Consider the following 23,675-nt stretch of genomic DNA (forward strand, 5'->3'; position numbering starts at 1 on the left):
TGCCTCTCCTCCTTCATAAGCTAGTCAATATGAATTGCTCATATTGTCTTCCAAGTGTATCTAGAGAGAGCAGATCCCACAGCTGGAGCGAATCTCAAGCTTCTGCTGCTGCAGTGGCCAGAGCAAGTCCCCAGGCCGGCCTGGAGAGACTGCAGGCAGGCTGCTATCCAAGGGCACATGCTGAGGTTGGGAGGAACGCCTGCTCTTACTGTGTGCCATCCAAACTCCTCTCAGTCGGAACTGTCTTTACTAGGGGAATCCAATCAGGATTTTAACAGGGACCTGTATAATTGCACATTCCCCGAGCTCATTGACGACTGGCGCCAGACCTTCCACTTCGGCTCCCAGCGACAGACACATCGTCTCTTCCCATTTGGCTTTGTCCAGGTACACGTGGGGTGAATGGGGGCTTTTGGGCTTTAGAGTGGGGGAGCTGTTGAGATCTCTTTCCTGGGTTATTCATTTCTTTGTTTTCTTCTCTTTTTTTTTGTTTTGTGAGTCTGGCTAAGTGTTGGTCAGTTTTGTTTACTCTTTCGAAGAATCAGCATTTAGCTTTATTGATCTTTTGTGTAGTTTTTTTTATTTTCAGTGTTATTTATTTCTGCCCTGACTTTAGTTATTTCAGTCCTTCTGGTTGCTCTAGGGTTCCTTTGTTGTTCTTCTTCTAAGTCTTTAAGATGTGCAATCAGGTTATTTTAATTTTTTCTTGTTTTAGCTTTTTCTAATGCATGCTTGTATGGCTATGAACTTTCCTCTCAGCACTGCCTTAGCTGTTTCCCAAATATTTTGATACCTCATGTCTTCATTTTCATTGAATTCTTGGAACATTTTGATTTCTTCCTTAATTTCCTCTTTGACCCAGTATTTGTTAAGTAGTGCACTGCTGAGTTTCCATATTTTGGGACTTTTACTAATTTTTTTGTCTGTTATTAAGTAGTAAACCCACTGGCTTATAACATTTCATTCCGCTGACATCTTTTAAAAAATTTGAATAGCACAACAGCAGTAACAGCAGTAACAATAACAACAAACAACAAGGACAACAAAATGGAAGAAAATGGCCCCCAGGAGCAGTGGATTTGTAGTGCAGGCACTGAGCCCCAGTGATGACCCTGGAGGCAAAAACAAAAAAGAAAAAAGAAAAATGGATGGCATGCCGCTTTGCTATGTGCGTGATCAGGGTTAAGCACAGGCCCAAGACTCACCACAGTGAAAGACACTTTGGTGCTGTATGTATTCTCTTTCACAAAAGAGAGAGATAGGGAGTCAGGCGGTAGCGCAGCAGGCTAAGCACAATTGGCTCGAAGCTCGAGGACCAGCATAAGGATCCCGGTTCGAGCCCCCGGCTCCCCACCTGCAGGGGAGTCGCTTTACAAGCGGTGAAGCAGGTCTGCAGGTGTCTGTCTGTCTCTCCCCTTCTCTGTCTTCCCCTCCTCTCTCCATTTCTCTCTGTCCTATCCAACAACGATGACATCAATAACTACAACAATAAAGAGAGAGAAAGAGAGAGAGAGAGAGATAGAGAGAGAGAGAGAGAGAGAGAGAGAGAAAGGAAATTAATCCAGCAAGGCATTGCATAAGCATGCTCCAATTCACTAATAATAACAGAACAGGCTATATTGTCTTAATGGGACACACTTGCTTCCAGACAGCTGTCTCTGCATGCCCGCAGATACATCCTCACTGTTGTCCCAGCCTGTTTGCCTTCCATCCCACCAGGCCTTTCCTTGGAGGAAGATTTTTATCAGCAGCCTTTCCACTGATAACTTTGTGATCATTTTCTCTCTTCTCTCTTATGTTTGTTTTGACTTGAAACAAGATTACCTTGCTCATTATTTCCAAAATAGCCACTCCTGTCACCAGTTCTATATTATTGTTGGTAGAGACTACATTTTGATTTCTGAGGTACTTTTTTTTTTTTTTTTTTTTTAATCTTGGCCTATACACATGGGGACTAGAATATAGCCAAATGTGTGTATTGGGGGATTTTGTACATGCTGTGGACTGTGTGAGGTGATAGAAACGCAGCATGAGCCCCCTGGACCTTCATCCTTGCACTTACATGAAGCCCTTTGGCTTTTGGACTTTAACATTTTTTGTCTTGCTACCAAAGTTATCTTGGCCTCAGTGCCTATAATATTCCAAAGTTCTCAGTGATTTTTTTTTTCCAAGTAGAGGGTGAGAGGCAGAGAAAGGAAGACTGAAGCACACTTCAGCACTCATGGAGCTTCCCTTGTGGTTGCCTAAGACTTGAACTCAGGTCCGTGCATATAGTCATGTGTGCTTTCTACTGGGTGAGCCACCTGCCTGCCCTGGACTTTACCTTTTTCACCATCAACAGATGTGTAGAGACCTTGTGATATAAATATATATTGTCCAAGTGGTGCTATGGAATATGAAACAATGAACCAGAGCATGGGTCCAGAGATCATCTTCCTGAGAAGAAATCCCACTCTGATACTTTTGTAGCTCTATAATTCTGCACAGGATGTTGAAAAATCTCTGTTATTTTTTAAGTATCACACTGGGTTAATCCATGTAAAGCCTAACACATACTAGCTGTTAGTATTTATTTTTGTGATTCAGAGAAGTTGGGACATTCAAAAGCGGAATTGGCTTGTAAAGGAAAGATGAATTGGCTTCATAGAAGTGTCAGGCTTGGGGACCAGGTGTTGCCACACCCATTAATGTACACACAACAGCATAAATGAGGACCTGGGTTCAAGCCTTAACCCCCATCTGCGTGTGTGGGGGAGCTTCACAAGTGGTGAAGCAGTACTGCAGGTGCCTCTCCTTCTCTCTCTCTCTCTGTCTCTAACTGAAAAATTTTGAAAATAGGAAAAAAACTTGAAAAATTTTGAAAACACTGGAAAAATTCAAAACAAAACAAAAAAACCCCCAAAATAGTCCTTGGGACGGGTGGAGTTTCTGTGCAAGCACTAACCCCAGTGGCAACCCTGTTGTCAAAAATAAATAATAAATAAATAAAATAAAATTTTAAAAAGGGAAGAGGAGGAGTAAGAGGAGTCAACTTGCAAGTGCTTCTCGCATACAACAACACAGTTAGAGGTGTAAGACTGGAATTCATGGAGCGACCAGGGCCAGGAGCATGTGTCCGAGAGTGACTAGTGATGTGACCAGGGCCTGGAGCATGTGTGTGAGAGTGACTAGTGACGCGACCAGGGCCTGGGGCATGTGTGAGAGTGACTAGTGACGCGACCAGGGCCTGGGGCATGTGTGAGAGTGACTAGTGACGCGACCAAGACCAGGGCGGCCTGGGGCATGTGTGAGAGTAACTAGTGACGCGACCAGGACCAGGGCCTGGGGCATGTGTGAGAGTGACTAGTGACGCGACCAGGGCCTGGGGCATGTGTGTGAGAGTGACTAGTGACGCGACCAGGGCCAGGAGCATGTGTGTGAGAATGACTAGTGACTCGACCAGGGCCTGGGGCATGTGTGTGAGAGTGACTAGTGAAGAGCCACCAGGAGCAGCAGCAAGAGAGTGGAGAGGAGAAGCTGTACTTTCTCAGCATCTCCTTTTGTCACAGGCATTTAGAGAAACAGTGGAACAGACTGCAGACTGCGGTGTGCTAGTAGTGTACAGCCCTCCAGATGTGGCTGCTGTTATAACCCTTGGCTGTTACACACCTGCACTAGCAGCAGCTCTTCTACCAGTCCCAGTGGGAGCCTGAGCAGTGCTTCTGTCAGACAGGGAGAGCACTGTGATCTCACTTGGATGTGGGTAAGCTGGTTCCCCCACGTGGCCACTATGTGGTAGTGCAACCGATGCACCAGAATGGAGAATCGCCACTAGAATTGTCAGCAAACTGACATTTTGAACAGCTTCCTTGATTTGAGTGGCCCTTGTCACAATTTTTTTTCCTGTTAAACTTCAGACTATACCTTAGGCTCCTTCCAGGAACTCTGTGGTTGTGACCCTCATCCTGGAACTGGCCGGTAGTGACTGTGATTCCACTTTTCAGTCCTCTTGTGTCTGCGGGAAGCAGACACATGCTCCTGGCCCTGGTCGCGTCACTAGTCACTCTCACACACATGCTCCTGGCCCTGGTCGCGTCACTAGTCACTCTCACACACATGCTCCTGGCCCTGGTCGCGTCACTAGTCACTCTCACACACATGCTCCTGGCCCTGGTTGCGTCACTAGTCACTCTCACACACATGCTCCTGGCCCTGGTCGCGTCACTAGTCACTCTCACACACATGCTCCTGGCCCTGGTCGCGTCACTAGTCACTCTCACACACATGCTCCTGGCCCTGGTCACATCACTAGTCACTCTCACACACATGCTCCTGGCCCTGGTTGTGTCACTAGTCACTGCCCACCTAGATTTTTAAAAACATATTGAGGCCATTTTTTTTTAAATAATGATAAACTTTGTTTTAAATGTAGGTTGCTGCTATCTGCAGCATGAAGATAGCATTTACTCCACACTACTTGACACTGCTACTTATTCACTTTCTCACTGCAGATCTGTCCTACAAAGTGTATTGCACTTTGGCCACTGCTATGACACAGGCCACTTCAAAACTCTGTGTCTGAAAGTATCACTGGTTACTACAGGTGTCATGGGTAGGGCAGCTGGGAGATGGCACCTTGGCCGTGCTCCTCTAGGTGCTTTCATACCTCCCTGGGTCCACCTCTCCTTTTCCAGGGTGACAACAGCAATGCAGAAGAGCAGGTGAAAGCAGGCCTGGTCTCCCAAGGCTGGGCTAGCTTGCCACACCATTACTGCTGTTTTAGTCTGTTGAGCAGAACAGACTGGATGGCTGAACTGAGAAGCTAGTGGTCAGGAGAAGCCTGGCCCACTGGGCAGGAGGTGTGGCTCTAGGCAGGTGAGGAGAATTGGGACCTCTGATGCCATTGACTTTGCTCTTGGCGAGGCAGACTCCTCTCTGACTCTCTTCAGGGCCCTGTGTCATGCAGCAAGGTGACGCACAGTGACAGTGTGGTCAGTGGTGGACTGTATGTGCGCATGCATCCCCCCTGCTCCGTGACAATATAGCCATCCCAATAGCGTTTCAGATGGCAGTAGCCCTGTGCGGCTCGAGTGCTTCTCCTGAGGGCACTATTTACCCTTGTGCTTCACTGGTCTCATGCTACTTTGTTCCTTATGGTCCGTTAAGTGTCCAGAATCCATGCCTGATGTTGAGTCCACACTAAGTTGCCTGGAGACACATTTCTTAGCAAGTTCCACATTGTTAATGGACACATGACACTGCACAGATATATCAGTTACCACATGCTTCGTAACCCCCCCCCCCCCAATTTAGTGGCTGAAAGAACCGTGTATTTCATGAGCTACTTGGGCAGGGCCCAGCTAGGATGGCTCCTCTGAACAGTGAATGAGGACAGTCAGGCTGCAACCTGAACTGAAGCACCCAGAATTCACAAGACTGGCCCCTCAGCTGGAATTACTGGGGGTATGAATTCTTTCTCCTCAGCTTCCAGTTTCTTTTAAAAATGGTTTATTTATTAATTAATTTTTTGTTAGAGACAGGAACTGAGAGGGCACAGGGGAAAAGACAGATACTTGCAGCACTGCTCATGAAGCTCTTCTGCAGGTGGTGACTATGGGCTTGACCCCAGGTCCTTGTGCCTTGTGACATGTACACTCTAGTAGGTGCACCACTACCCAGCCCCAGCTTGATTTTTTTTAGTTACTTTATCGGGGGATTAATGGTTTACATTCAACAGTAAAATACAATAGTTTGTACATGTATAAAATTTCCACATAACAACACAACCCCCACTAGGTCCTCCTCTGTCATCACCTGAACCCACCCCCCTACCCGAGTCTTTTACTTTGGTGCAATATACCAACCAGCTTCTGATTTCTGACATCTTTCTGCTTGTTCCTCCAGCAGAGTAGTTAGGTATTTTTAACATAGTTGTCTCAGGGTTCTAAGAGGATGAAATCAGAAGGCAGAGATTCATGGCATCACCTGTGCTGCATTCTGTGGGTCAGAGAAAATCTGGGCTTAGCCCAGATTCAGTGAGGAGAAACAGACTCTCTCTCTTGTTGAGAGGGGTAGCATGTGGGAAAAGGGGGGATTCTGCCTAGATAGTAAAATCTTTATAGGTCAGGAAATAGTTGTGAATGAACACTTGGACGAAAGAGTAAAGCAGAGGGGCTGGGTGGTTGTGCACCCAGTTAAGTGCACACATTGTCATATGCAAGAGCTCACGTTCAAGCCCCTGGTCCTTACCTGCAAGGGGGACATTTTCCAAGCAGTGAAGCAGGTCTGCAGGTGTCTCTTTTACCCGCTCCCTCTCTCTCTCCCTTCCTCTCTCAATTTCTATCTGTCCTAATAAAAATAAGAAAAAAAGAAAAAAAAGAATGGCTGCTGGGAGTGGTGGATTCATTATGCAGGACCTGAATCCCAGTAATAACCCTGGTGGATAGCAATAAAAAAGTAATAAATAAATAACATTAAAAAAGAGTGAAGTTGGGGCCAGGGGTGGCACACCTGGTTAAGCGCTCACATTACAGTGTGCAAGTAGAGGGGAAGCTTCACAAGTGGTGAAGCAGGACTGTAGGTGTCTCTCTGTCTCTCTCCTCTATCTCCACCTCTTCTCAATTTCTCTCTGTCTCTATCCAATAATAAATAAATAAAAGGGGGGGGTTTGGGCAGTAGCGCAGCAGGTTAAGCGCACAAGGACCAGCATAAGAACCCCAGTTCGAGCCCCCGGCTCCCTACCTGCGGGGGGGGGTCACTTCACAGGCAGTGAAGCAGGTGTCTATCTTTCTCTCCCTCTCTCTGTTCCCCTCCTCTCTCGATTTCTCTATGTCCTATCCAACAACAACGACATCAATAACAACCACAACAACGATAAAACAACCAGGGCAACAAAAGGGAAAAATATAGCCTCCAGGAGCAGTGGATTTGTAGTGCAGCCACTGAGTCCCAGCAATAAAATTTTTTGCGTGGAGGTAAAAATAATAATAATAATAAAGAGTGAAGCAAAAGCAGTGTCTGCTTGTAAAAAAAAAAGGCTCCTAAAGGATTTAGGATTCTAAAGCAACATGATTCTGATGCAGCAATCACTCTGCTTTTCAGTTATCTTCATATGAGACTGATAGAACCTCAGATGAGAAGTTCCCTGAGATCCGCTGGCATCAAACAGCTGACTTTGGCTACGCCCCCAACATAAAGATGCCCAACACATTCATGGCTGTGGCTATGGATCTTGGTGATAGGAGCTCACCTTTTGGCAGGTATGGTTCCTTCTTGGGTTTTGCTGGAACTATCTATGATCTCGTCACCTTCACCCTGATGTTCACTTCTGAGGGACACAGAGTAGGTGACCTAAGGATTGAACATTGGCAGCACCTTCTGCCAGTCACCTAAGCTGAAATGTGCTGCTGTAATGTGAAGAACTCTTAATGCAATACAAATGCTCTTGTTCACACTGCATGTCCAGGGAAGATGACCAGGACAAGGCTCCCAGTTGATGGATGCTTTTGTTTACCTTCAAGTCTACCCTGGCCTTAAGTGCCTCCACTTGGGTCTAACACATGCCACCTCTATTTACTTGGATTGGCCAAGGTAAATCAGAAGAAAAAACAAACACAGGCAGGAAATGGAGTGCTACCGTGGACTTAGGAGAGCCTACCTCATGGCTTCTGCCTATACTCTAGCTGGAAGATAGGACATTGCAAATGTCAGATGGATCCCAGCAGGCAGTGTCTGCATTCCAGTGAAACTTAAACAGATGCTTACTTGTGAATGAATATTTATTGAATGGATGATTAAAATCTAGAGATCAAATAATGAACAGCTGATTTTTAATTAAACACTGGACTTTTAATGGTTGGGATAGTCTTAGGAATTAGCTCTCTATGCTTTCCCTTCTCCTTCCCTCCAATGCGTCTCTCCCTCTCTCCCCTTACTCCTTCCTTCTAAGGCATCTGTTACTTGGAGATTTCCAACCCATGAAGGAGTAGAGCTCCATCTCCAGTTACCATTTAGCACTTTGCTAAGGCCACTGGTCACTGGATCTTGAGTTCAATCAATTTCATTCTCACCTTGTTTTGTAGTATTTCCTTTAAAAATAACATGATAATTATTGAGGTTAAACCAAAAGTTCTGTACTTGTTCCCCACCCTGCAGCATCCACCCTCGAGATAAACAGACCGTGGCCTATAGGCTACTCTTAGGGGCGCTCGCAGTGGGTTACGGTGAGAAGCTTCTCTTTCAAGGACCAATGCCTGAGAAGATACAGTTCATGGAACACGAGGGCCTGCTCATCCTCACGTATACCCAGCAGATCCAAGTGATCACTATGGATACCAGGCTGTTTATGGTAAGAAGATGAGGAGAGAAAGTCAGGTCAGGAGTTCCCCTCCCCACAGGCCCATGTCTTTAATTATAACATGATGATGGGGCAGGTCTTGGTTGATGGGGTCTGAGTTTAACTCAGGGGAAATAAGCAGCTGCTCATATGATTAGAAGCAGTTTTGATAGACAAGACAATCATAGAAGGGAAAGTGAGTCCACATTAAATTGATGTTCTTTTCTATAGTTCCTCTCCAAGAACAATCAACAAGCTGAAATGACTTTCAGCTTTATTGGGAGGTTGCCTATTGTGGGGCTCCTTATTTTAGAATAGTTCTCTTCATTCTCTCTCTCTCATTTTTTTGGGTGGAGCCAGGGCATTACTCATGGTGACCTTACTGCTCCTGGACTGACTTCTTGTTCATTCCTGTAGACATAGAAAGAGAGAGACAGGCAGAGATCAGATCACTAAAGATTCCCACCAGGACTTGAGCCTGGGTCTCGTGCATGGCAATGCACGCACCCTACGTGGGTGAGCTTGCTTTTCTGCCTCTTACCCTCATTTTTGGGTGTCTCTTGTCACGTTGTTTTACATTCTGATGTTCCTTTGAGTTTAATGTCTTCTTTAAGAGGCTTAAGCTTGACGTTGGATAAATGAGTGTGAATTAACGTAAATTTTTAATACCTAGAGCAAGGATGAGCCCATTGTGGACCTGGGGCTGCTGACTAAAGGGGTTATTTAGGAGCCACCTGCAGTGCGGCTAGAAGGGCTGAGACATTTTAAGACGGAACATTTAATGTGCTTGGGGATCAGCAGGCCACTAGAGTGGGGTGGTTGTGTGAAAAGGTCATTCATTGGAAGAGATGGAAGAATCCCATGTCTGACTCCCTCCGGTAATTCTGTGGACACCAAGCTTTAGACGAATTCTTGCTCCAGGAAGTCTCTGCATGCAGAGCTATTCTCTCTAGTCAGTTACTGCAGTTTGCAGTCGGGTCAGGACTGAATTTAACCTCTGTGTTCCTGAAAGTAAGTATTTAAAAAAAAATTTTAAATATCTTTATTTATTTATTTATTGGATAGAGATAGCCAGAAATTGAGAGGAAGGGGGAAGTAGAAAGAGAGAGGGACAGAAGACATCTACAGCACTACTTCACCACTTGTGAAGCTTTCCCCCTGCAAGTGGGGACTGGGGGCTTGAACCTGGGTCCTTGGTTATTGTAACACATGCACTCAACGAGGTGCACCACCACCTGGTCCCCAGTAAATATTCTTAACTGGATTGAGAAGGACTTGTTACCCAGAGTTCCTCTGGGCCCCATTATTCGTCCTTCCTCCTTACCCCCTAGGGGTGCCAGGGCTGCTGACTGATCCACTGCTGCCATTTGGCGGGAGGGAACCCTCACCAAATGGTACCGGGAACTATGCTTCCTAGTCTCCTGCAGCAATTTAATTTTTTCTTTCTTGACTAGTTGACTTAATTATGAACATTTTGTCCCAGCTGGTGGCTAGTTGACCAGACCCAGCATGGACTCTGGTTCTGTTAGCTAAGAGGGTCCCTTTCTCTGCCTTCATGTCTGTCTGGGCAAGTAGTTCCCACTCTTTTTGAAAAGCCTTCTCACTGATTCCTTTTTCTCTTCTCTCACTAGGTTTCCTGTTGTGATGACTATGAATGCAGTTGGATTCCAGTTTCCATTTTAACATCATCTGTCCAGACCTTGACCTTGGATATCCATTACTGCACTGGCACCCCAGTTGCTGTGCGATATGCCTGGACCACATGGCCTTGTGAATATAAGAGCTGCCCCTTGTACCACCCCACTAGCACCCTGCCAGCCCCACCTTTCACGGCTGTCTTTGATGGACAGAATCCTGAAACACAGCTACTACAGATTCAGCTGTAGTCTGACCCTACCTCAGACACAAGTGGGGTTCCTTTAGATTTGGGAATTTAGGGAGTTTCAATGATGACAACTTATTTTTAAAGGAAATTCATAGAAAGACCACATTGCACAACTCCCAGCATGTTGCTGTTGCTAGGCTGACCTGAGCTGAGCCAGGGTTGGTAGGTAAATGCAGTGTTTGCCAACCCCCCCCCCCCCAAGCCAGGCACTAATTCTAAACTGCACACTGAACCTCAGTGCCATTCACTCCCTCATTATCGGAGTGCACCATCTAACACCTGTCCTCTTTCCAACTGTGGAAACTCAGGGTTGGAAGACATTTCAAGGCCAAGTAGGTCAACTAATATTATGACTTTTATTAACATCTGACAAGTGTTTGTTGAATCTTTGCATAGCGTTCTATTCTAAACTTCCCAGTAGTTTTTCCTTATGTGGAATTGAGATCTTTCTTCCACTACTCAGAGCTTTCATATAACTGATGATAGCCTGGTTTGCATGTTAAGCACAAGACAGTGTCATTTCTTCTGTCTGGATAATGGAACTGTGAATGTTTGAAATGAGCCAGAACCATGCGCAGGTCTTCTGGGAGGTGCTAGGGGACCGTGTCATGAATGAAGAGGAAGTGGGGGTTGGTTTATGGGGACAGCACTCAGGCTGCCGTGACAGGAGGGATGAGGGAGTCTCAGACCTTGGAATACAGGCTAGCAAAGGTTACTGAGGCAAACAGGTCTGTAGAGTCGGTCAGTCCTGGCTCTTCAAAGGGAAGAGAATCAGCCAATATAAAGGATAATCCAGATGGAAGAAGAAAAGTGAGACTGAAAGTCAGTACTGAGAACAAAGTGTGAAAAGTCTTTGAAACCTAACACTAGGGAGCTGGGCAATGGCACACACATTACCATGTGGAAGGAACCAGGTTCAGGTCACCCCCCTCCCCAGTCTCACCTACAGGCTGCTGCTCCCCATCTGCAGGGGGGAAGCTTAACAAGTGATGAAGCAGGTCTGCAGGTGTCTGTCTCCATCTCTATCACCCTCTCTCCTGTCAATTTCTTTTTGTCTTATCAAATAGAAAAAAAACAAAAAAAAGGTGGTCACCAGTAATGTTGGATTCATAGTACTGACCCCGAGTCCCAGTGATAACCCTGGTGACAATAATTTTTTTTTTTATCAATTAAAAAAAATAAACAGGGCTGGGGACGGGTAGATAGCATAATGGTTATGCAAAAAAGAAAAGGAATGTGACAATAATAGTTATGTAGACTCTCATGCCTGAAGCTCCCAAGTCCTAGGTTCAATCCCCTGCACCACCATAAGCCAGAGCTAAGTAGTGCTCTGGTAAAAAAAAAAACAAAACACAAATATACTTAATTATCAAGTATATATTTAATAATATATAATAAATATACATTTTAAAAAAGCAATACTCATCAGCTGACTAAAGGAACTAAAGAATTGTTTCATATTAGAAATTGGAACTGAAAGTATCTAAGTGTGTATATATTTATATCCAGTCACACCTGGATAGGGAATGGGCTTTAAAATTTTTTTTTTTTTTTTTTTTTTTGCCTCCAGGGTTATCTCTTGGACTTGGTGTGCCTATACGAATCCACTGCTCCTGGAGGCCATTTTCCCCATTCTTGTTGCCCTTGTTATTGGATAGGACAGAGAGAAATGGGAGAGAGGAGGGAAAGACAGAGAGAGAGGGGGAGAGATAGACACCTGCAGACCTGTGTCACTGCTTGTGAAGCAACCCCCTGCAGATGAGGAGTCGGGGGCTCGAATCAGGATTGACCTGCTGCACTAATGCCCAGCCCCCAGGAATGGGCTTTTAAATGGTCCCCTGAAGCTTGAGAAAGACTTCCATTCCTCTATGTGAACTAAAGCCATGAAACACTCAAGCTACCCCTATAGTGCCAGGAGTAGCTATGTTTTTTGCCAGGATTTTACTTAGGCAGAACTCCAAACAACTCTGCAGTCTCTAAGGAGTTTTAACCCTTCTGAGGACTTCCTAGTATCCACTGACCTCCCAACATTATACTTTGATCTTCTGTACATTTGGCTTGATGGAATCATGAAGCTAGTGAGAAACTCCTGAGAAAAAGTAGATCTCCTTGCTCACCCCTTCCACCCAAACACATATGGGTTGGGAGACAGCTGAAAGTAGCCAAAATTTCCAAGTCTATTTGCTCCTTCACTCCCTCCCCATGCCCCACCCCCCAAACACTAGTGCAGTGTTAACAGTAGGCTTAGGGAGAGAATATATCCATTGAAGTCATGTGGAAGTTTATTTCTGAGACACTGAGAATTGAGTTTGCTTTCCAATGAATGCAATTTTATTGTTTCCGATATGAAATTTATAATCACTGTGGCTCTGAAGATGAACAGAAAGTATAAACAAGTAAAAATTACTCCAAAATTCATCATTTGGAAACAAACACTTATGTTGGTGAATATTCAATTTTTATGGGATATATTGATATTTTGCATACTCCATGGCATATTATTTTATAAGCTGTGTTCTCAACATACTTTAACCAAGTAATTTCCCTGTGTAAACTGAATATGGATTTAGTATTTGTTTGTGGGAGCCCCATATTTTAATCATTTCCTACTAGTGAATATAATTTTTCATTATTAAACACCGTGATGACTCTCACATACAAACATCAGATCATACTTATCTCCTCAGAGTTCTTAATGTTGGAAGAGCAAGTTTAAGGGTAAACGTTTATAATTTTTGACACTTATATTTAATCCTCCTAAGAGGTTCAGCAGTTAACATTCCCACCAAGGCACAGCCCTATTTTCTCCTCATTCGCATTGACATAGGAGGGTGTCAAAATTTAAAATATCTTTTAGGGGGTCGGGTGGTGCCGCAGCGGGTTAAGCACACGTGGAGCAAAGTGCAAAGACCGGAGTAAGGATCCCGGTTTGAGCCGCCGGCTCCCCACCTGCAGGGGAGTCGCTTCACAGGTGGTGAAGCAGGTCTGCAGGTGTCTTTCTCTCCCCCTCTGTCTTCCTCTCCTCTCTCGATTTCTCTCTGTCCTATCCAACAACGAGCGACATCATCAACAACAATAATAACCACAACAAGGCTACAACAACAGGGACAACAAAAGGGGAAAAAATGGTCTCCAGGAGCAGTGGATTCATGGTGGAGGCACCGAGACCCAGCAATAACCCTGGAGGCAAAAAAAAATTCTTTTAACAACCCAATTGATGGAAAGATACTTTCACCTAGGGCAGTGTTTTTCAAAATTATGATTCATAGTAAGATCATACTACATGGTTCATACTACATGGTTCTGTGTCTCAGCATACATGTATGGGATGCATGCACAAGATTCCTATCCATATGTACACACGGCAATTAAAACTAAAGACCAACCTTTCAATGTGCCATTAATTTTATTTTCCCACCAGGGCTACTGCTGGAGTTTGGTGCCTGCATATGACTCCACTGCTCCCTGTGGACATTTCCTTTTATTTTTTTCTTTCTTTGCTAAGGCAGGAAAATTGAGAGGGGAGAAGACAGGGAGAGAGGATGACACCTGCAGCCTTGCTTCACCACTTGTGAAGGTTTGCCCCTACAAGTGGGGGACCAGGGTCCTGAACCTGGGTCCTTGAGCATGCTACTGTATTTGCTCAAGCTGGTGTACCAGAGTGGAAAGCTACAAAATAGACACTCCTAAAAGTAATCAGTACACTAACCTCACATTTCTGAAGTGAGGCTTTATCATATCATGTTTTACTTTCCTAGGCTACAGTGGAGAGCTATGTTCAATGTGGTACAAGCAGCATTTATCATCTGTGTATGTGGAAATACATTCAGGCAATGTATGCAGAGGGAAAAAGATTAACAGCTCATTAAAACATGATCAACTTTTGAACAATCCCCTTTCTACTCCTGATTATCTAAAATTTATTATTTTGTTTTGTGAAACTATACAGACTTATAAAAAGATTGTAAGGGTCTGAAAATTAATACCAGTTCTCCTGCTTTCTGCTGCTTTAGTGTGGAGTGCTCTAAATGCTGACTCCCTCCCTCTGATGGACAGATTTATTCATAGGAAAACACGAATCCCACTGTGCTGGCCCCAGAAAGCAGTGAAAGGCTGTGACACAAGAATGGCCCAGCTGTCCCCATCCCTTCCCCCTTTCCCAGCAACTCCTGGCACCTGGTGGATGGGCAGTGGGGGTGCTCCCTTGGTACTGTGGAGTTGTACTAACTGGAGTAGGTGATGTGACTGTCATAAGCAGAGTCCAGCAAACTCAGTTGCATCGAAGGTGGCATTGATTTTATTTACAAGGTGAGTGTGCTATGCAGAATGGGAACCAGTCCCCAACCACATTCTATTTAAATTGTGTTCTTATACAGTTCAGTATTTAGTTCAAAGTGCATTCTCTAGTAAGGAACCACAAAGATGTAGAAAGGGGTAGAGAGAATCTGATCCTGGAAAGATGTGTGCAAAGTGAAGAGGATGGACCGGGCCCTGGACTGTAGATCTTGACTGTCCCAAGGCTGACATGAAATAGCTAGCAGCTCAGGACACAGGGGCTGGCTTGTAAGCCTCCTTAACGAGGATCAGAATCAAGGGGAGAAAGTGGCCAGAAGTTTAACTAGGTTTACTTTGCCTCAGGCACAATAAGTCAAAAAAGATTATATTCTGATTGCAATGAGATGAAAATAAGAATTGTCAAGATAAATTTATTACTAAAAATAAAGCAGCTGAAGTTTTTCCTAGGGAAAACTTGTCACCACAGGAACCCCCACAAGATGTGTTAATAACGTCTTCACTGCTTTCTTCCATACTTTCCAAGTTGTACTTTTAAGTTAAAATATTCACCACGATGGAAATGATGCGTCTGATCCTTTCTTGTTCACTCTGAGCACCGCGATGGGCTACACTGAGATGGAGACTTCAAGTGCTCTAGGTGAGTATCGACTAAGGGCTCGTGTGTCAGGAACATGGGTTGGTAAGAAGATACAAAGGCTGTAGGCTGCAGCTCTGGGAGGTCCAGGGATCCTGGGGGAAAAAATACCTTAAGTTCTGCTGCTGCCTAGTGAGCTCAAGAGACTGGCTTATCACACATGGCCCTTCAGTTCCTTGACACTCTTGCAGAAAGCTCAATTTGCCCCTTTGGTAAGACAGGGAAGTGTTTACTTTTGCAATGAAAAGCATTGTGGCGGATGCAGTGTGACATACCTAGGGTTGTAAAGTGTATTAGGCAGAATGAGAATTTCAATAGTTTTTTTTACTTCTAGCCTGGAGAGCTCTCTCTATGACTTAAGTGTAGAATCCCCTGGCCATTCCAACATTTTGTGGGTGGCGAATCCAGGGAGCAAAGGCAGGACCAAGGCTGTGGCCTGACCCCTACTATTTCATTTGAAGATTAGTGCTGCACCATAAACTGCCCTCTGGATATATATACTCAGAGAGAGAGAGAGAGAGAGAGAGAGAGAGAAAGGGAATTTAGGTTAGAAAATGGACGAGATGGGAGCCAAGTGGCGACACACCTGGTTAAGCACACACATTACAGTGCGCAGGGCTGTAGGTGTCTATCTCTCTACCTCTTCCTCCCCTCTCAATTGCTCTGTCTCTGTCCAGTAACAAATAAATAAAATAATTAAAAAAAAAAGAAAATAGGTGAGAAACCCTGGTTTCTCAGTGGGCCCAGCCTTAAAATGACTAAAGCCACTCCCTGCAATAGCTAGAGGGTTGACTCTATACACAACAGAGCCTCCTGACCTAAGACTGTCCATAGTTGAAGCAGTCATGCTATTGTTCAGATCTCTGGGTACACTCAGTTATGAATGAAAAGAGGAGGGCTACCTAAGAAGGCTAACTTTTCAACCCAGAAAGCTAACGCAACAAGATACCTTGTAGAATGGGGTCACTGTGGTCCTCATCAAAGGTCTGGCCCTGAAAGGCTTCAAAGCTTATAGTTGTATCATTCTCTGAAAGTCCTTGGGGGGACTGCCCATCTCCAGGTTTGCATACATTAAATTTCACCCAGTGGTAACTGCATGAACAAAAGCGGTCATTATTGTCATTACTACAAAGATACCTATCTGTTAGCTACAATAACCCAATCTCACTTCAGGGATCAAGTAATCTTTCTTCAGACTTCTTTCATATCTTAAAATCACATTAACTTAAAGCAGATAGACAGGATACTTTAGTGATGCAGCATTCTGCAGGCCTTCCCAACCCTTTTGCTGCCACAGCACACACAGGCAGTGCTGGTGATGATAAGGTGGAGCACTGGCTCCTTCCTGCCCCCCATCTAGGGGGCTAACAGGACCCACTCCCTCAGGAGCAAGCCTGCACTGCACATGATAGCAGCTCAGTAAGTGTAAGGAGCAAACTAGTCACTGCCAGGTTAGATCCCTGCCAGCTGGCCCCAGAGCTTCTCTCAAGGGAACAGGTTTGACCATGCTTACTTGACGCATTTCCGAGCTCCTGGATAACTCTGGATCAGGTTGTGGATGGCTGGGTGAGAGAGCCCAAAAAAGTCTGCCCCAGATGGAAGCAGGTTGGGTGTTAGCTTCCCCCTAGATGAGAGAGGGAGAAATTTTAATTTAGACTGAGATAAGACCAGAGTGATTTATGTTTAGGAACATACAGAATAAGTTTCCTGACTGTAGGTTTCAAGATATTCAAAGGATGCAGAATTCTATAAAATAAAGGCTCCATTCACTAAGGGCCAGGGGTCAGGGGAGGCCTCACCATACCAAAAGTGATTGTTTAAGTCTGTCCAGGGTGTTGGTGAACTTACATAGTTGCGCTTATAACCCGGATTAGCTCTTCATGGCAGGCATCTGCAGAAAAGCTGACAATGGTGTTTTGGGGGTCATCTTCAGGGACAATCTCAAACTGAAAAAGATAAAAAAGCAGTCAGACCAGTCTTTGAGGAGGAAGCAGCAGAGATAAAGCCACAGTGCAACTATTCACTTAAACATGAAGTTGAAACTAAAACCATACAATGCAAATCCAACTAAACAAAAAGCTCTTTGTTTTTAATAGTTAAATCTGCTACTACTTTATGGCTTCTACATTCTCATGTCAAACTACAGAATACTTTTCATCTTATTCTATGATTATAAAAATTTTTTTTTCTTGGGGTCAGGCAGTGGCGCAAGTACCTCGTTAAATGCACACATTACAGTGTACAAGGACCAAGGTTCAAGCCCCTGGTCCCCACCTGCAAGGGAAAAGCTTCACAAGTGAAGCAGGGATGCAGGGGTGTCTCTATCTCCCCCTCCCTTCTCAACTTCTCTCTGTCTCTATCCAATAAAAACTAACTAAATAAAAAATATTCGGGGGTCGGGCGATAGCATAGCGGGTTAAACGCAGGTGGCGCAAAGTGCAAGGACCAGCGTAAGGACACCGGTTCGAGCCCCTGGATCCCCACCTGCAGGGGAGTCACTTCACAGGCAGTGAAGCAGGTCTGCAGGTGTCTTTCTCTTTCCCTCTCTGTCTTCCCCTCCTCTCTCCATTTCTCTCTGTCTTATCCAACAGCGAACAACATCAACAACAATAACCACAGCAAGGTTACAACAACATGGGCAACAAAAGGGGGAAAAAAAAGGCCTCCAGGAGCAGTGGATTCATGGTGCAGGCACCGAGCCCCAGCAATAACTCTGGAGGAAAAAAAAAAAAACCAGTATTATATAAAACAATATTAAAGTAATTAAAAGTCATAGTGGCTGTTATAGACAAATAGCATTATCTGAAGAGACTCAAGAATCCTACATATTTAGTATATATTAAGGGTTTCACTCAGTGATAGCTGGAAAATTATAACTCACAGTCTACCTGAAAAATAATGTCCATCTACGTTAATGAGAAAACAAAGCAAAACAAAACTTTTTTTTTTTTTTTGAAAAAGGGCCTTGACTATTGCTTTTCTAAATATAGGAGCCAGGTGGATAGGAGCACACTGGATTAAGCACACACACTATTATTTTTCCCGCTATTTCAAAATATGTTAGTGATGTCTTTCAGAGGAAACTAAGAACCAGCATATCAATTTCCATTACAATTTGGATGTGCATTAAATTGATAGATGTGTCTTAAATGGGACATACTGCTACAGTATTGAGTCTTTCTGTTGCAGCATCTTCTGAAAAGTACTGCATGCATGAACCATGAGCCCTCAGTGTGCCTTACAGCTCTAACCAAGGTGGAGCACTGCACAATTACCCATGCAAGGGTGTCTCAGCTGCTGCCCAAAGGTAAGACTTTCTTCCTCATTCCACTCCATCTTCTAGTGATATGAAACAGGAAAGCTTAAACTCTCAACACATCTATTGTTTTCCCAGTGATCAGAACTGATCGTTGGGGAAAATGAACTGCTTTGCATAGTAGAACCAAGGATGAACAAAAGTCAAGACTTCCATCAGGTCTTGTAGGTCCTGAAGAATTGTCAGGAACGTGCTACCTCCATTCTGGTCATACGGGAAGTGGCAGAGCATCAACTAACCTTCCCTCTCTATGGCTCTGCACTTTACAAATAAATGGACTTGATCAGGCCTCACAGTCACCACAGAAGCAGCACGGTTCAGGGGGAGGAGACAGAACCACAGCCCAGCCCAGTCACTTCTTAGCAGAGGTGTAACTCAAAGCCCATCCCTTCTCTTACGTGGGCGTACCCAAGCAGTGGCTGATTATACAGTATCTTACCTTGGAAAGTGTCAGAAATAGGCAATACATATGACGTGCCTGTCATGGAGAATGTAATTAAGAGAAAAACAGCAGTCTGTGGCAGAGTGGGTACCTGAGGGTGCACACCACCATCCTTGATCTGACAGGTATAGAGACACTTTTGGCCTGGGCACTTCATGCTGGCATAGATTCGAGTACTGCAGTAGCCCACAGGGTAGATGGTGTTCTCATCATGGAAGCCAGGTCGGTCGGTGATGATCTAGAAAAAAAGATGTGGCCAGCAAGCTGTTGAGGTTCCTAGAGAGAATGTGCAAGTCCAGTGCACTGTGCTATCAGCCCCACTCTGGCTGGGGCTGCAGAGAGTAGCTCACAGGCTGTGTAGCAGACGGGACTGACCTGGTTTCATAGGGACCAGGCTCGTTCTGGGTTTGGTCTGGACCGCCAAGGGGCTGCTTGCTGCTAATGGGACCAGGGAGGAGGGTCAACCCCCTTCCCAGACTGTGGGTCCTCCTATCTGTGTGCCGCTGGTCTCACTCACCTCCCCTAGGCTATATACTGTTAGACCCCCCAGTCCGATGGGGAACACGGGCCGTCCTGAGGGATCCAGGGCAATGGGCTGGACCAGCTTGCGAGCACCTCCCTCCATTTTCTTTTTCTTGGATGTTTTCTTCAGAACTGAAACGCAAATCTGGGGTCACCCACTTTAGGCCCCTCCCAGTGCTGAGGGGAAGGGGCAAATGTACCATGGATGCCAAAAGCAACGAGCCAGGCTTGGCTCTGCACACTCGCCGAGGGAGCATAGGGACTTTCCCCCACTCCTCTGAGCAGCTTTCTAACCCACCCACCTGGAATAACCAATTCAACACTAGTGTTGAGGACTTGAAAGCCTTGTGCTTTCACAAGGCCTCTCATTTCATATACAAGATTAGAAATTTCCCAAGCCAACTGTGTGCTCAAAAGGCCCCAGCCCATTTCCCTGCCTCCAGGAAAGACTGAAGGTGACCAGGTTGGGAACAAGAAGAGAGGGAGGCCTTAGTCTGCCCCCTGCTATTCAGCCAGGTCTCAGCAGAATGCCTCCACCCACAGGGACACTGGTCCGCTGGCTCTGCAGGGCTGTCAGGGCTGCAGACTGAGAGGTGGGTGGTCCAGTCTATCTGTTGCTGCATGTCAGTACCACTTAGTCTGTGCCAACAGTCCTTGTGCCAAATGACAGCTTCACCTGAGGTACCTTCCAGTTTGTTGTTTTCTTTGCCTTTTTCTTTTTTCTCCTTCTTGGGTTTCTTCCCAAATGGCTCCTCAGCCCCAGTGTTGAGCCCAGAAATGGGCCCTGCTCCCTGACTAGCTCCCGCCGAGCTGGCCACGCTGTATGCTAGGGGCAGACTGGAGCTGTGGGCAGGGGCTGGAGTTTGGACTTCCCCTTCAGTTAGAGCCTGCAGCTGGAGGAGCTTCTTTAGCAAGTACCTGGTCAGAGAAGAAAAGGAGAGAGTGGAGGCATGAACACCTGTTTTTATCTCAACTCATTGTTTTACTCAAGTACTGGGAAAAATCAGAGCTATGCATTGAGTATTCCGACTCATAAAAAAATGTATAAGTTAAGCACAATTGGTCAAGGACCAGCATAAGGATTCCGGTTCCAGTCCCCGGCTCCCCACCTGCAGGGGGGTCGCTTCACAAGCGGTGAAGCAGGTCTGCAGGTGTCTGTCTTTCTCTCCCCGTCTTCCCCTCCTCTCTCCATCCTATCCAACAACAATGACATCAATAACAACAACAATAACCACAACAACAAGGGCAACAAAAGAGGAAAAAATGGCCTCCAGGAGCAGTGTGTTTGTGGTGCAGGCACCAAGCCACAGTGATTACCCTGGAGGCAAAAAAAAGATATATGTGTGTGTGTGTGTGTGTGTGTGTGTGTGCATGTGTGTGTGGTTTTTACTGATCCCTGCCTGGCAGTAACAACTCCATAGGACAAGGACTCATTAGTGCTCCTGCACTTGCTCCTCTGTGTGGGTGCTGGAAGGTGAAGGAAATGCAACATGAAGTGCATATAAGCATATGTCCACTGTGTCTTACAGAGCTGTACATGCTCAGTAAGCATTTGTAGAATGAAAAGTAGATTCTTTTATCTTGGCTTTTATAATTGGAGTTATAATAGGATTAATGATTAGACGGGGCAAGAGAACTTTGTGAGAAAGAGCAACAGAGTAACTGTTTACGGAGGTAAACAGATAGCAACACCAGACGTTGGGAGCTTCTCTGCACTTGATTAGCATCCAGTGAGCTGTATAAACAGGAGCCTATAGTTCCACTGCAGAACCACCACCCCCCAAGCATTAGCACCCTACCGCTCACCAAAAATCTGAACATAACAGGAAGCTAGCTCACCTTCTTTCTTCTTTTGCTTTAAGAAACTTTTCCTCAAGACGAGCAATTTCGTCACAAATGGCAGCATTTTCCTTTAAGAAACATTTTGAACATAGTCACATAAGTAAGAATGACAGATCAAGTGTGGTGCTGGGAAGAGGAGCTCCATTTCAAACCAAACCAGTCTGTGATGCTGGGTGAGAAGGAAGAGTGAGCTTACCTTACAGAAAAACCACAAAAGAGTCTACTGGAAAAGGTAGAGCTCAGCTCTACTATGGGTGAGGTAACACCTACTTTACTGAAGTCAGAGAAGTATTACCAAGTGTGATAAATGAGGGCCAGGGAAATCAAGATTAAGGGGAGGGAGCCTTTGGCTGAGAACAGGGCACACTGCTGAAACCCACAGATGCTTGCATTCAGTCCATATAATTCAAGGATGGCCGTTCCCAAGTTCTTCGACTCTTGGGGAGCTCACACAACCAACCTAAGCACCCTGAGCATTCTGAACCTTAAAGAAAATTAAAAAACATCACCAGCCTTATACCATATTTAATATGCTTTCAAACACGCTCCTTACTGATGGCCCAATTAACTGGCCAAACATCAATCTGAAGGAAAAATTCCAGTCAAGATGGTTCCTAAGTGGGCCCTCATGCATACTCAATGTTCAAAGTAATATCCCTTTTTCTCTCTTAAAAAAAAAAAAAAACACAAAAACAATGTTTTTGTTGGAAAATCCATGTAATACCATAGGGTCCTATTTATAGGTCCCTTTGACATGTAGAGAGTGAAACGTAATAGTTAATTAGGTATCAAGTCCTCTAATTCTAGTTTTCATATTCTTCTATGTATGGAGCAAGTGCTTAACAAATGCTTTTGAAATTCATATTTTAATTTCTACAATTTACCTTAAACTGCTTAAAAAACAAACAAGCTGAGAGATGTGCCAGCCTTTGGTAAGAAGAGGTCAAGGGCTGGCGAGATCGCTCACTTGGATAATGCACCTGCTCTGTCATGTGGATGGTCCTGATTCAAGCCTGGTCCCCACGGCACTGTGGGAAGCTTTGGTGCTGTGGTGTTTTTCCCTCTCTCTATCCTCTCTGTCTGATGAAGACACTCACATTTTGGCTGTTGTAAATAGTGCTGGTGTGGATACAGGTGTGTACATAGATCTTTTTAGATTTTTTTTTTTTTTTTAACTTGATAGGGCAGAAAGGAATTGAGGGGAGATAGGGAGTCTCCTGCAGATCTGCTTCATCGCTTGTGAAGCTTCCCTCCTGCAGGTGGTGGGGGGGGCGGGGGGGGGCTCGAACCTGGGTCCTTGTGGATAGTAATGTGCACTCATTTGAGTACGCCACCACCTGGCCCCTTGTTTTTGTCTTTAGGACAGATGAGTGGCTAGGAAAGTTGTGGTGTATACACAATGAAATATTACTCAGCTGTAAGAAATGATTGTTTTTTTTTCTTTTGCTACATTTTTGGATTCAACTTGCTGGAAATGTGTTGAGATAAACCAAGAGAAGAAATACTGGATGAGCTCACTCAGGTGGGATCGAAGAAACAAAGGGAAAATACAATACAGGGCGAGACTTAAGGCGATCTGTGTGTAGTGTAGTTCTGCAGACTGAGGCAGGAAGGGACTGAATTCAGTAGGTCGGGACCCAGCGTCCTCCGGTGGAGGTGCCAGCAGCCGGTGAGCGTGGTGTGCATACACCTATCAAAGGGGATGAGAAGCTGTGCACAGGGGAAACTGTCCTGTTCACCATGACTTCCTCCAGTACGGGGGGTCAGGGGCAGAAGCGGAGTCTAAGACTTAGGGGACCACCTTCTCGGTAGCGAGAGGTTTGCTTATATCTCAGCTCATCTTCGCAGTTCTGCAAGGCAGAAGGTCTCCTCTGCAGACGAGGGGACAGATCGGAGCGACTGCGGGAAGTGGCCACGGCCAGGCTAGGCCGCCGCCCCGCACCCAGCCGCGCCCGCACTCAGCTGTCACCCTGGGAAGGGGCGCGGTGCCGGGAGAGGCCGCGGGCGGGCGGGCGGACGGGCAGACAGACTCACAAACACCGTGGCTTTGGCCGCCTTGCGCAGCCGCAGGTACTTGAGCCGGTACTTCTCGTTCTGGCTCTTCTTCGGCAGCTTTTTCATCCTGGCCTTGCCGGCCTGCGGCGGGGTCCGCGGCGGGGAGGCCGGGCCGCCCGGCAGGCTCATGGTCTGGCCCCGCGATGGGGGCTCCCGAGCGCGGCCCGCATGGGCTCCGGGGGCGAGCGGCGGGCAGGCGCGCCGGTCTGGTCCGGGCTGGGTCGGAGGAAGCGGGCCTGCAGAACTCGTTCTCCCAGGAGTGTTCGCCAAGGCCGACGGCAGGGTCAGACGCCAGGTAACCGAGCTCGGCCCTCCGCTTCTCGCAGCGCTTCCGCGTCTGCCCCGGAAGTCGGCCCAGGCCGGAAGTCA

The 23,675-nt window shown here is 45.8% G+C and overlaps 2 protein-coding genes across 4 annotated transcripts in view; one reads left to right on the forward strand and one right to left on the reverse strand.

The window, feature by feature from the left end:
• Positions 1–10,572, forward strand: part of SIAE (sialic acid acetylesterase) — a 39,969-nt gene extending 29,397 nt beyond the window's left edge. The window contains exons 7-10 of the mRNA XM_007520690.3: positions 254–387; positions 7,081–7,238; positions 8,134–8,326; positions 9,946–10,572. Coding sequence (XP_007520752.2) covers positions 254–387; positions 7,081–7,238; positions 8,134–8,326; positions 9,946–10,200 — 740 coding nt within the window. The 3' untranslated portion in view covers positions 10,201–10,572. The remainder of the gene's footprint in view (positions 1–253; positions 388–7,080; positions 7,239–8,133; positions 8,327–9,945) is intronic.
• A 1,935-nt stretch (positions 10,573–12,507) lies between these two features.
• TBRG1 (transforming growth factor beta regulator 1) lies at positions 12,508–23,630 on the reverse strand. Of its 3 annotated transcripts, XM_060179845.1 has the most exons (10): positions 23,286–23,626; positions 21,249–21,319; positions 20,095–20,327; positions 19,405–19,541; positions 18,979–19,125; positions 16,978–17,075; positions 16,643–16,753; positions 16,079–16,221; positions 15,045–15,224; positions 13,245–13,379 (listed from the first exon to the last, which is right to left on the reverse strand). In XM_060179845.1, the coding sequence occupies exons 1-9, from the start codon at positions 23,433–23,435 to the stop codon at positions 15,079–15,081; spliced, it is 1,236 nt and encodes a 411-aa protein (XP_060035828.1). In that variant the 5' UTR covers positions 23,436–23,626; the 3' UTR covers positions 13,245–13,379; positions 15,045–15,078. The 3 variants fall into 3 exon arrangements, with proteins under 3 accessions (XP_060035829.1, XP_060035828.1, XP_007520721.1); XM_060179846.1 differs by lacking the exon at positions 15,045–15,224 and having other exon boundaries at positions 12,508–13,379; positions 23,286–23,630; XM_007520659.3 differs by lacking the exon at positions 13,245–13,379 and having other exon boundaries at positions 14,474–15,224; positions 23,286–23,625.
• Positions 23,631–23,675: the final 45 nt, after the last annotated feature.

Source organism: Erinaceus europaeus, chromosome 20, assembly GCF_950295315.1.
Source record: "Erinaceus europaeus chromosome 20, mEriEur2.1, whole genome shotgun sequence".
Lineage (NCBI taxonomy): Eukaryota > Metazoa > Chordata > Mammalia > Eulipotyphla > Erinaceidae > Erinaceus > Erinaceus europaeus.

What these genes read in the sequence shown, in the direction of transcription:
- TBRG1 (XM_060179845.1), bottom strand. Translation starts at nt 23,435, where the DNA reads ATGAGCCTGCCGGGCGGCCCGGCCTCCCCGCCGCGGACCCCGCCGCAG. An exon ending in CGGCCAAAGCCACGGTGTTT is followed by an intron (nt 21,320 to 23,285) that starts GTGAGTCTGTCT and finishes TGTTTCTTAAAG; the next exon opens with GAAAATGCTGCCATTTGTGA. An exon ending in GGAGCTCGGAAATGCGTCAA is followed by an intron (nt 16,222 to 16,642) that starts GTAAGCATGGTC and finishes TTGTTCATGCAG; the next exon opens with TTACCACTGGGTGAAATTTA.